The 13,263-nt window shown below is 43.5% G+C and overlaps 1 protein-coding gene across 1 annotated transcript; it reads left to right on the top strand.

Annotated features, from left to right (window-relative positions):
* The first annotated feature begins 81 nt into the window (after positions 1-81).
* Positions 82-8,557, top strand: BRS3 (bombesin receptor subtype 3). The gene is made up of 3 exons (XM_070758343.1): positions 82-515; positions 3,798-4,146; positions 8,162-8,557. The coding sequence occupies exons 1-3, from the start codon at positions 82-84 to the stop codon at positions 8,555-8,557; spliced, it is 1,179 nt and encodes a 392-aa protein (XP_070614444.1).
* Positions 8,558-13,263: the final 4,706 nt, after the last annotated feature.

Here is a 13,263-nt window from a genome sequence, read left to right as displayed (position 1 = left end):
CACATTTTCATGGACGTGGTACAATATGGGATGAGTTTTAAGGGCTTCCTATCAGTTTAGTTTCACCCGGAGCCGTCCAAAATGGCCAGGTCATCTCTGCTGGTGAGAAACGCTGATCTCTGTGAAGATGTAAACTCAACTGAAGAGACGGCCTCCATAACGAGCAACCCAACAAGCCAAGATAGCGGGTCTGAAGATGCCTCCCTTGGCTTGGCGACCCTCTGTACCATCTACGCAGCCTACGCCACCATCATTTCCATGGGTCTTCTCGGGAACGTCATCCTGGTCAAAGTCTTCTTCAAGATCAAATCCATGCAGACCGTGCCCAATATTTTCATCACCAGCCTGGCTTTTGGTGACCTGCTCCTCCTGTTGACCTGCGTGCCCGTGGACGCTGCCTGTTACGTCGTGGATACGTGGTTATTCGGTCGACTCGGCTGCAAACTCCTCTCTTTTATTCAACGAACCTCCGTGGGGGTTTCCGTATTCACGCTCACAGTTCTCAGCGCTGACAGGTGAGTTTGGAGCGTTTGACTGTCCGTGAAGGTGGTTGTAAGAAATTAAACTTCCTGACTGTCAAATGGACAGATCCAGGTATTTTCACAGCTTAAGCCCTGCATTCTTGGTTTCTACCTGATTACTCCTGATTCTCACACAGTTGATAGCTGAGACATCTTCTCACCAGAAATGATGAAAATTCTGTTGCGTGACAGTGTGTATTTGTGTGAGCGTGGATTTGTTTTTCTAGTGGAGCAAAATCACTGCTGTTGAGTATCTTCTCATCCTTTAGTGTTTTAAATGTTCATTTTCATTTTCAAGTAACGGAAAGCTAATGCGGTTGGTGTCCCGCCCCCCCCCCCCTTAATGGAAGGGAATTGAGAAATTCCACAGATAATTCTTTAAAATTCGCTGCTAACACCTACAAATGATATCATTTACGGCGCGTCCAACAACTGAATCAGCCAGAAAAATAATAATGATATGTTTGAAAAACAAAATGCCTTTAAAAAAATGAAGAGGATAGAATCTCTGCTGTATCTTGGTGCTACCTAGTGGCACGGGAAAGCAATTTACAAAAAAAACCCACCCCGAAATGAAATGCCAGGTTGATTAGAATATCTCTGCACCCCTTTGCCTAAGATTCATACAAATTTTATGTTCTGGACTAAATCAACTGGCCTTGAGCAGTTCAGAGTACAAGTATATTTGCAAATAAGAATAAGTAACGCCAGAGGTTCAGCTGTTGAATATCTGGACCAGAGGAAGGTAACACCGCCCAGAGCCTACGGAGAGGGGCGGCATACAAATCTAATAAATAATAATAATAATAATAATATCCACATGGAAGCTATTAACAATTTTAAAACCCCTTTGCCAATCAATGCCTATACGTATTGGACCCAATCCAACATGGGCATTAATTAGGGTTTTTTTTAACCAAAATTTGAATTTATTACATGTTTTATACCAAATAATTCTAATTTAATCCCTGCCCCTAATATTTACAGCAGTCTGCAATTCTTTTATTTAATCATCTAATAATTATATTTGCCACTTCATTGGATCCTTCTAACTCTATATAATTTAAGTTAAAAAATACTATCCTCTGGAAACACACTATTTACAACTAAATATTTGTAAACTAAATAGAGCCGGGGTGGCGCAGCAGGTAGAGTGCTGTACTGCAGGCCATTGAAGCTGACTGTAGATCTGTAAGTCAACGGTTCAAATCTCATCACCGGCTCAAGGTTGACTCAGCCTTCCATCCTTACGAGGTGGGGAAAATGAGGACCCGGATTGTGGGAGCAATAATGCTGGCTCTGTTAAAAAGTGCTATTGCTAACATGTTGTAAGCCGCCCTGAGTCTAAGGAGAAGGGTGGCATAAAAATTGAATAAATAAAATAAAATAAAATAAAATAAAATAAAATAAAATAAAATAAAATAAAATAAAATAAAATAAAATAAAATAAAATAAAATAAAATAAAATAAAATAAAATAAAATAAAATAAAATAAAATAAAATAAAACAAACAAACAAACAAATAAATAAAAAGCCAGTGAAAGTGGTCCCAGTGGTACTTGGCACGCTGGGCGCAGGGCCAAAGGATCTCAGCGGACATTTGAAAACCATCAGAATTGACAAAATCTCCATCTGTCAATTGCAAAAGGCCGCTTTCCTGGGATCGGCAAACATAATTTGCCGCTACATCACGCAGTCCTAGGTGCTTGGGTAGCGCCTGACTGGTGATGAAATACGAAATCCGGCATCGTGATCTCGTTCGCTGTGTTGTACTGACATAATAATAATAATAATAATAGTAATAATAATAATAATAATAATAATAATAACAACAACAGCAACAACAACAATAATAACAACAACAACAACACATACCCAGGGCTTGGAGGGCGGAAGTGTGATTAGAAGACCTTTGTGTTGGCTTCAGGGGCTCTCTTGAGTAAAGCCACTTAAAGCCTATGCTGCATTTTTTTCCCCATGCATTTTTCAGGGTCAAACACACATAGAGATTGTGGTATAATCCTGAGACTCAATGCTACGAGGGTTGCCCAGAAAGTAATGCACCACATTTTCTTTCTTCAACAATTATGTATTGAACGCAATGAAACTTGCACACAAGAAAGAAGGATGTTTCTTCTACACTCCCTATTTTTCCACATAATCTCCGTCCCATTCTACAGCTTTCCTCCAGCGAGACACAAGGGCGTGTATGCCCTGTCAGTACCACTCCTTGTTCTGGTCACGAAGCCATTTCTGCACTGTAATGGCCTCACCTTTTGTGCCTGGCGACTAACCGTACTTCTGTCGACTGCAGTCTCCATCAACTGTACATAAACATTTGTTTATGACTGTTCCCAACAGTTTCTCTCTCCGTAGCTACGCTATGTCTGAAGAAATACAAAATTTACACACGCACTCCTGACAATTCAAACAATGCATATCTAAAGTTTTGCATTCGTAGGCTGAGGGGGTGTGTAAAATGTGGTGCATTCCTTTCAAGCTGACCCTTGCAGTTTGGGGGGGGGGAAAGGGGGGATCCGCAGCCCGCCCAAAATAAAGGAAGTCCCAGCCCCTTCATTCTTCTGCTCACCGACCTTCTCTCTTCAGAAATGGTCACAGCAGAAGGTTAGAACCTGAGAACTTAAGAAGAGCCCTGCTGAATCGGGCCAAAGCCCATCAAGTCCAGCATTCTGTCATACAGTGGCCCACCAATTGTCCATGAGGATCATGAGCAGAAAGAGTAGGCAGAACCCTCCCTTTCCCTTGACCGAATGAATGGTACCCAAGGGAACCCTGCCTGCCTCAACCAACATAGAGGCAGCACTTGGGTACCCTTTCAATAACCACCGATACACTTGGCATCCATGAATCTGTCTAATCCTGCCTTGAAGCTATCCAGGCTGACAGCTGTCACAACCTCTTCTGGAAGGGAATTCCATAAACAATGACCCTCTGGGTGAAGAAATATTTCCCTTGATTTGTCCTCGCTTTCTTACCTATGAGCTTTAGGGAGGGGCCCCTCGTCCTAGTATTGTGTGATAAAGAAAATAATTTTTCTCTCTCCACCTTTTCAATCCCCTGCATGGTTTTATATGCTTCGATCAGGTCACCTCTTCAACGCCGTCTTTCAAGGCCGAAGAGACAGAGGCGTTGCAACCTGGTTTCATAAACACATAAACCTGGACACATAAACTTGTGTCCCAGATCATCACGTTCTCTTTGTTTTGGGGTCATTTCACAAGCCCTCCAAGAGTTGACACAAACTCTCTTTGGTAGGTATAAGGCGATTGTGAAGCCGTTGGAATTGCACTCGGATGCCGTTCTCAAGACCTGCTGCAAAGTGGCTTGCATTTGGGTCGCCTCCATGCTATTGGCCACTCCGGAAGCCGTATCTTCGGACCTCTACACTTTCCACCTGCCTGAGAAGAACACCACCCTGGAAACCTGTGCCCCGTATCCTGTCTCCGAACGCATCCTGCAGGAAGCCCACTCGCTGGTTTGCTTCTTGATCTTCTACATCTTACCCCTGACGATCATCTCCATCTACTACTTCCTGATTGCCAAGACCCTCTACAAAAGCACCTCCAGTATGCCCGCAGAGGAGCAAGGTCACGCTCGGAAGCAGGTAGGCAAAGCTTTCCAGCCATGGGTTGCCATGGTTCCAAGGAATACAGTGGTACCTCCACCTACAAACGCCTCTACTTATGAACCTTTCTAGGTAAGAACCGGGTGTTCAAATTTTTTTTTGCCTCTTCTCAAGAACCATTTTCCACTCACAAACCCGAGCCTCCGAAACTGTAACTGGAAAAGGTAGGGAGAAGCCTCCGTGGGGCCTCTCTAGGAATCTCCTGGAAGGAAACAGGGCCGGAAGAGGTGGAGAGAAGCCTCTGTGGGGCCTCTCTAGGAATCTCCTGGGAGGAAACAGGGCCGGAAGAGGTGGAGAGAAGCCTCCGTGGGGCCTCTCTAGGAATCTCTTGGGCGGAAACAAGGCCAGAAAAGGCAGGGAGAAGCCTCTATAGGGTCTCTCTAGGAATCTACTGGGAGGAAACAGGACCAGAAAAGGCAGGGAGAAGCCTCTGTGGGGTCTCTCTAGGAATCACCTGGGAGGAAACAGGGCCTCCACCCTCCCTGTGGTTTCCTCAATCGCACGCATTATTGGCTTTTACATTGATTCCTATGGGAAAAATTGCTTCTTCTTACAAACTTTTCTACTTAAGAACCTGAACACGGAACGAATTAAGTTTGTAAGTAGAGGTACCACTGTACATCCATTACAAGCAAAAATTGTGTGGCAGGTGAATTCCTCAAAGAATAGCTTTATTGGAAACACCAAATTGGCACATATCTGGTGAAAACCAACTCTGACCGGCCCCTTGGTTTTCCCCTGATTAAAAGTAGAAGTTTTCCCCTCAATTCCAAACAATCAGTCCCATGGTCCAATCATGGCAGCGTCTGCAGGTTTGGTGAAATCGTGTGCGTGAATGGGCACACGAGCGAGGTATCGGTAATTTTCACTGCTATTTTTGCTTCCGCACATGCGCAAAGCAGAATTTCGGCAAAAATTGCCTAAGTCTCGCTTGCGTCTTCACCCAAAATTTGTTTGCATGACATGTGAGCTAGTGGGTGTCATAAAAACATACATACAGATATACCATGCATAAATTGTAAAGGCCTAGGGGGAAAGAGTATCTCAATTCCCCCATGCCTGGTGGCAGAGGTGGGTTTTAAGACGCTTACGAAAGGCAAGGAGGGTGGGGGCAATTCTAATCTCTGGGGGGAGTTGGTTCCAGAGGGCCGGGGCCGCCACCGAGAAGGCTCTTCCCTTGGGTCCTGCCAAACAACATTGTCTAGTTCAGTGTTTTTCAACCAGTGTGCCGTGGCACACTAGTGTGCCGCGAGACATGGTCAGGTGTGCCGTGAAGCTCAGAGAGAAAGAAAGCAAGAGAGAGAGAGAAAGAAAGCAAGAGAGAGAGAAAATAAGAGAAAGAAAGAGAGAGAAAGAGGGAGGGAGGGAAGGAGAGAGAAAGAGAGCAAAAAAGAGAGGAAGGAAGGAAGAGAAAGAAAGAGGGATGGAGAGAGAGAGAGAGAAAGAGGAAGGAAGGGAGAGAAAGAGGGAGGGAGAAAGAAATAGAGTGAAGGGGAGGAAGAGAGAGAGATAATTTTTTTGTCCAAACTTTTTTAGCCCCCCCCCCCCCCCCCCCCCGCTCAATGTGCCCCAGGATTTCGTAAATGTAAAAAATGTGCCGCGGCTCAAAAAAGGTTGAAAATCACTGGTCTAGTTGACGGGACCTGGAGAAGACCCACTCTGTGGGACCTAACTGGTCGCTGGGATTCGTGCAGTAGAAGGCGGTCCCTGAGATAACCTGGCCCGGTGCCATGAAGGGCTTTATAGGTCATAACCAACACTTTGAATTGTGACCGGAAACTAATCGGCAACCAATGCAGACTGCGGAGTGTTGGTGTAACATGGGCATATTTGGGAAAGCCCACGATGGCTCTCGCGGCTGCATTCTGCACGATCTGAAGTTTCCGAACACTTTTCAAAGGTAGCCCCATGTAGAGAGCGTTACAGTAGTCGAGCCTCGAGGTGATGAGGGCATGAGTGTCTGTGAGCAGTGAGTCCCGGTCCAAATAGGGCCGCAACTGGTGCACCAGGCGAACCTGGGCAAACGCCCCCCTCGCCACAGCCGAAAGATGTTTCTCTAGTGTAATACTTCTCTTTGAAGTAGATGCGGCCCACAAGCAGGTTCAGTGGGGAGAAAGCGTTATCACTGTTTCATTGTGCACCCGCCAATCATATTTATGAGGTCGGCAGCTGTATGAAGTCCATAAAATTAAAAATATATATATTTTATATATAATAAATCAGCACGGTCCATTAACCCGGCTACTGAGGTGGGCTTCAGCTTTGAATCCTTAATGCTTTTTGGAATTTAACTCCAGAAAAAGCAAATTTGGCCTCTTCCCCCTAACAACCGTAGCACCAGTTTTTCCTTCTACTTCTCCTGTTACACAAGACCATGTTTTCTTTGCAGGGTTTTTTTTTATCAAGGATGAGCTACGCCCAGCTCTGGTTTTCTGATGATAAGTGGCAGAAAAAAACTGGGGAGATATTTCTGCAGCAGCAGAAGCAGTTCAGCTTAGTTTTTATTAAAAAAAAATAAGCAGCCCGAACTTGGGTTCCTCAAAGTCACTCCTTGACTCCTCAGGGGAATTCTGGGATTTGAAATCCACAAGTGTTAAGGTTGCCAAGGTTGGACATCCCTGCCCAGTTGAATTCCAGTTGACTTCCATCACTAAGGCTGGAGTGGAACTCAAGTTCCTTTGCCTTAATCTCTACAACAAACTGGTTTTACTAAAATTAAATACCCCTTTTCGTAAATTCCACCAAGGACCTGCACATGTTGGATGCAGCATTGGTAATATTTATCTGGCTTTTAGAACATAAAAGGACTCTTGATGGGTCATGTTTTTATGGTCCAATATTCAGAGTAGTGCTCAAGAACGAGATAGCTTGGATGAAGTGTTATATGTTGTCGTTACATTATTGGTTTAAAGTGAAGAATGAAAGAGAGGAAGGAAGGAAGGAAGGAAGGAAGGAAGGAAGGAAGGAAGGAAGGAAGGAAGGGAAGGGGGAGGGAAGATCCTTTATTTGGGTCATCAATTAGCCAAAGAAAGTTTAGCAGTGTATATCTCTTGATGCCATGTTGATATTGGCTCATGTAAAGTAAGCCTGTGTAGAAACTAGGAACAATAAATTTGCACATACCTTTTTCCTATCTTCCTTTCTCTCTCTCTCATTCTCTGTCTGTCTATCTGTCTGTCTGTTTGTCTGTCTGTCTCCCTCTATCTATCTATCTATCTATCTATCTATCTATCTATCTATCTATCGTTTATCTATCTGTATCCATCCCTCCATCTATCTATCTATCCTCTCTCTCTTTCCCTCTATGTATCTATGTATCTATCTATCTATCCATCCATCCATCCATCCATCCATCCATCCATCCATCCATCCATCTCTATCCATCCATCCCTCCATCTATCTATCTATCTATCCTATCTCTCTCTTTCCCTATCTATCCATCTATCTATCTATCTATCTATCTATCTATCTATCTATCTATCTCTATCCATCCCTCCATCTATCTATCTATCCTATCTCTCTCTTTCCCTATCTATCCATGTATCTATCTATCTATCTATCTATCTATCTATCTATCTATCTATCTATCTATCTATCTATTATCTATCTCTATCCATCCCTCCATCTATCTATCTATCTATCTATCTATCTATCTATCTATCTATCTATCTATCTATCTATCTATCTATCCTATCTCTCTTTCCCTATCTATCCATGTATCTATCTATCTATCTATCTATCTATCTATCTATCTATCTATCTATTGTTTATCTATCTCTATCCATCCCTCCATCTATCTATCCTATCTCTCTCTTTCCCTATCTATCCATGTATCTATCTGTCTGTCTGTCTGTCTATCCGTCCATCCATCTATCTGTTTGTTTTGTCATGTACGCATTAGTGGTATACAAAGATACAATAATAATATTTATATACTGTACATGATACTAGCAAAAGAGAAACTTTTACTAAAAGAGAAATTTCCCCCCCTTAGATTGAATCCCGCAAGCGAGTGGCCAAAACCGTCCTGGTCTTAGTTGGCTTGTTTGCCTTCTGCTGGCTACCCAACCACATCCTCTACCTCTACCGTTCGTTCACCTACCACACTTCCATAGATACGTCCGCTTTCCATCTGGTGGCCACCATCTTCTCCCGGGCGCTGGCCTTCAGCAATTCCTGCGTCAACCCCTTCGCTCTCTACTGGCTGAGTAAGAGCTTCCGCCAACATTTCAAGAAGGAGATTTCGTGTTGCAAAGCCAAAGTGCCCGCCAGAAGGGCCAGCCTGACTCAGACCCAGCCCCCGAGCAGAGCCATGTCAGTCACGGGCTCGGAAATCAGTGTCACTTTGCTCACGGATTATAGCATCACCAAAGAAGAGGAGAGCGTTTAATTCTGCTTCGGGAGTATCGTCCCGCTTAGATCTACCGGCAAGATCCAGAAAATTGCTGAAGGTAAACGAGAGCATCTTGTCCTTTGGCAGAAATCTTCCCCATGCATCCCAAGATCTCACACCTTGGCGCCACAGAACTTTGCCGCAAATCACAGCCATCTAATGGCGAGTGGAAGTTGTGTTGTGTTTCATGCATGCACATCGTTGTGAGGTTTCCCTTCTGTTCTGTCGAGCTCTCTGGTCGAATCCTCCCCAAAATGCACAGATACAATTTCAGACACACACATGTTCGAAAATTCAAAACAATGTTCTTTATAATGAAAAGTCACTTAAACTAAGCCCTCTTTTGGGATAGCAAAGAGCACTGGTCTCCAAACACACTGGTAATTGGTACAAGTCCCTTATCAGTTCTGAGATACTTAGCTTGCAGCTGTGAGGCAATTCACAGTCCTTCTTCTTTCACAAAGTGAAACACACTTTGCTCTGGTTTAGTTTCAAAGCGGGGAAAAATCAGCACACAAAAGGTCAAAGTCAGTAAAGCAGTCACGAAACACAACGATCAGATAATCCTCCACAATGGCCAAACCCACAGGCTGCTATTTATAGCAGCCTCACTAATGACCACAGCCCCACTCAACCACAGGTGGCCTCATTTTCTTTGATAATAATCTCTCAGTTGTTGCTGCCTATGCATCACTCTCTGCATGCGTGGCTGTATCATTAACTCTTGTTCTGAATCCAAGGAGGAGCTAGATAATTGATCTCCTTCTGAGGTGTCTGCCCCACTCTTCTCCTCCCTGTCACTCATGTCTTCTTGGTCAGAGAAGCCTTCATCATCAGATTCCACCAGGGGCAAAACAGGCCTGCAGCATGTGGATGTCTCCCCCACATCCACAGTCCTTGGGGCAGGAGCTGGGCCAGAGCTAACCACAACACCTTCCAAGCTGCCCTCCCAGGCACGTTCGACTGAATCAAACCCCGCATATTCCCTTGGCCCTTGCAAGGAGAAGCAAGAACCTGACTTGGTTTAAATCAGGGTGCAGAACACTGGAAGCTGCGCAGGAAGGAAAGGAAGAGCTGTTATCTGGTGAATGCAGAAGGCAGAGGAGAAAAGTGCAGCTCAAATAGCATTCATAGGATTGCAGAGTTGGAAGGGACCTTGGCGGTGTAGCCCCCTGCTCAAGCAGGAGACCTTATACCAGTGTTTCCCAACCTTGGCAACTTGAAGATATTTGGACTTCAACTCCCAGAATTCCCCAGCCAGTGAATGCTGGCTGGGGAATCCTGGGAGTTGAAGTCCAGATATCTTCAAGTTGCCAAGGTTGGGAAACACTGCCTTATAAAATTTCAGACCAATCCTTGTCTAATCTCTTCTTAAAAACCTCCAGAGAAAGAGCACCTACAATCTCTGGAGGCAAGCCTTTCCGACTGTTCATTGTTCTCACTGCAGGGTGTCCAGGGGGAAAAGCATTTTGAAATTCCCTGATATTTCCCTGTAACTTGCCATCTAGTTAAGGCGCAGTCGTAGAGGACATCATACCAAACGGCTAAGCCATGGAGAAATATCGGTAGTTGAAGAAGCAAGTTCTTGCCACAGTTAGGCTCATTTTTGCTTGACTCTGCCAGGCAGCACGATCCATTTTTTAAATTTTATATTATTTTCCCCTGACTTTAAAACATTTTAATAGTTTGGTTTTTCCTCCTGATTTATTCCATTTTTTTCACGAATTCCCTGATATTTCCCGAACTGCCAATTTCCCGGATAATTCACCGATTTCCAGGTTTGCTGGATACCCTGCACTGTCAGGAATTTTCTAGGTTGCTTCTCCCCTTGATTAGTTTCCATCCACTGTTTTTTGCATGAGAGATCCTGAGGTTTCAGGGGAAAAACCAACAACAATTAGTGTCAATTACTCATACACCATCTGAATCCGCCCAGCAAATGTATACTGCTTGCAAATAATGGCCAATAAGGTCTTCCTTTCACATTCTGCTACTGGTGACATTGGCTTCTGCATTCAAGGCCATTATGGAGATATATGAGGACTTTGAAATAAGGGAGGTCATACTCTAAGCCAGCCTATTTGCGACAATGGTTGCCGCATCCTGGAATCATGTCATTTTCATCATCAGTGATGTTCTCAGGCTTCTAACACATGAAGTCAATGGGACGGGGAAAAGGGTGGAAGTCATATTCGCTTAAGGACTGCATGATTTGCTTAAGCGCCACGGCTTAGAAAGTCATTACAACTGGGCACAACGCGTTTCACAAACACATCGCTTCACGATAAATAAAATTCTGGCGGCCATTAAGTAGAGGACTGCCTATAATGTCCTTACTCTTTTCTTGAATGAAGTAAGAGCCTTGCGTTTAACATCAGAAAGCAGGATTTTTTCCCGCCTCTATCGTACTGCAACCTTGTTGTGAAATTTAAATGATTAAGCCCTAATAAAGCTTGCTTTCGGTACAGGAAATGGCAACTGATTCTGTATTATGAGTTGTTATTGAATAAGAGTTGGAAGGGACCCAGAGGTGGTGTTTGCCAGTTTTCCAAACTACTCAAAATTTCCACCACCGGTTTCTCCGAACGACTCAAAATTTCCACCACCGGTTCTCCAAACGACTCAAAATTTCTGCTACCGTTCTCCGAAGATTCAAAATTTCCACTACCAGTTCTCCGAACGACTCAAAATTAGCCGCCCAGAATCCATTAACTATGGCACTGAATGTATAATACATACTAAATACATACTATAATACTGTACATACTAAACTTTTTTAAACCCTCTAATATAAAGCACACCTAACCTCCAACCATTGCACTCATCAGCTGTCATCATTTGCGCATTCATTTGAAATTATATTGCATTTCTATTGATTTTTCAGTAAAAAGAAAAAACATCCAACAGGTCTGGAATGCCGCTGGTTTTGGTGTAGTCTAAATCACTGTTTTTCCAGATGTTTCATTGAATTCAGCGAGTTCAATATTAAATGAATGCATTTAACAGTTTTATCCAAGTAAAAAAATAACCAACTGGACTGGACTGGTATCTCCAGCTACTGCCCAAAAGAAGGCAGGCATTCTACCGCCTTATTATTACAGATTCAAAATATGTTCTGAGTTCCTGGGCTAATGGATTATTTAAACACCTTTTCTTAATACATTTTGAAACCATTCCAATTCATTAAACTCTATACACTTTTGATGCTGTTCATTTTTTTTTTCCAAATATGCAACAGATGCATTCAATTTAAGATGATAAAAATCACCGTCATCTCAAAACCATAATAACTCAGATGGGATCCAATGCATCTCTGAGCCAAAATTGTGACGCTGCTTTTCAAACTTCTATTTTGGAAGTGTGAAGGTATCTCTAACAAGTCGGCCGGCACCAAAGTAGAGATGAAGGCAAAAGGTTATTGACATATCTAAAATTACATCTCCAGCAAGTCCTTCTGACAGCTCGTTGGGAAATGATTTAATGGCCCTTCTGGACAAGGGGTTCCCCCTTACACTTGAATGATTGTTCCGCTGGGTATGAGAGCGGAGATATTTTTTGGTCTGGAGGATCGATTTCAAAGGTTTGATGCTTTACAGCCACAAAGGCGAGGAGTTTAATTTATGGGTGCGAATCCGCTGAGGCTTTATTAAGAAGAAAGTAAATAAATGGTACATCTCAATGTTGAGGTCTGAGGATTTTCCTTAATAGTGGTGTTTTTCATGGCTGGCTGGGGAATTCCGGGAGTTGAAATCCACTGTTTTAAAGTTTTTATTTATTTTTATTTATTTATTTATTTTGTCCAATACATAATACACATTGAAGAGAATAGATATGTAGTAATATAAATAAAGAAAAGAATAGAAGAAAAGATATAAAAGTATAGGTGAACATATTTGAAAGGAAGAAAAGATAGATGAGATATAGGAGAGACAATTGGACAGGGGACGGAAGGCACACTGGTGCACTTATGCACGCCCATTACTGACCTCTAAGGAACCTGGAGAGGTCATTCGTGGATAGTCTAAGGGAAAAATGTTGGGGGTTAGGGGTTGACACTACTGAGTCAGGTAATGAGTTCCACGTTTCGACAACTCGGTTGCTGAAGTTGCCAAGTTTTGGGGGGGAAATGCTTTATAGTAAAAAAGAATCATAGAGTATCTTGCTTTATTTTCTCCATTGGATGAGCTACTTCCCCCACTCACTCACCCACCCACCCAGTCTCTGCTGAGGCCACTGGCCGTACAGGATGTTGCAAACTGTGGATGATGGGCTTCATTGTCCCCACCCAGTCTGCTGTAGGCCACTGGCTTTAGGGGAGGTTGCAAGCTGTGGATGATGGGCTTCATTGTTCCCACCCAGTCTCTGCGGTAGACCACTGCCTGTAGAGGAGGTTGTAAGCTGTGGATGATGGGCTTTATTGTTCCCACCCAGTCTTTGCTGTAGGCCTCTGGCTGTACAGGTTGCAAGCTGTGGATGATGGGCTTCATCGTTCAGCAGCTCCAGATCCCAACAGGCTGAGATGAGCTAAGAGTAGAATTTATAGAATTTTATAGTACAATTTCATCCAAACGGGGCCATGCAGGCTGTGGATGATGGAAGCTGTAATCCAGCCTCTCTCTTTTATATGAACTGTATGGGCACCATGATTCTACTGTTGGCGTGGATTGGAAATGGATAAAATCTGAGGGCTGGGAAGAATATTT

Source organism: Erythrolamprus reginae, chromosome 8 (genome assembly GCF_031021105.1).
Source record: "Erythrolamprus reginae isolate rEryReg1 chromosome 8, rEryReg1.hap1, whole genome shotgun sequence".
Taxonomy (NCBI): Eukaryota; Metazoa; Chordata; class Lepidosauria; order Squamata; family Dipsadidae; genus Erythrolamprus; species Erythrolamprus reginae.
This window is presented reverse-complemented; position numbering and strand designations above follow the sequence as displayed.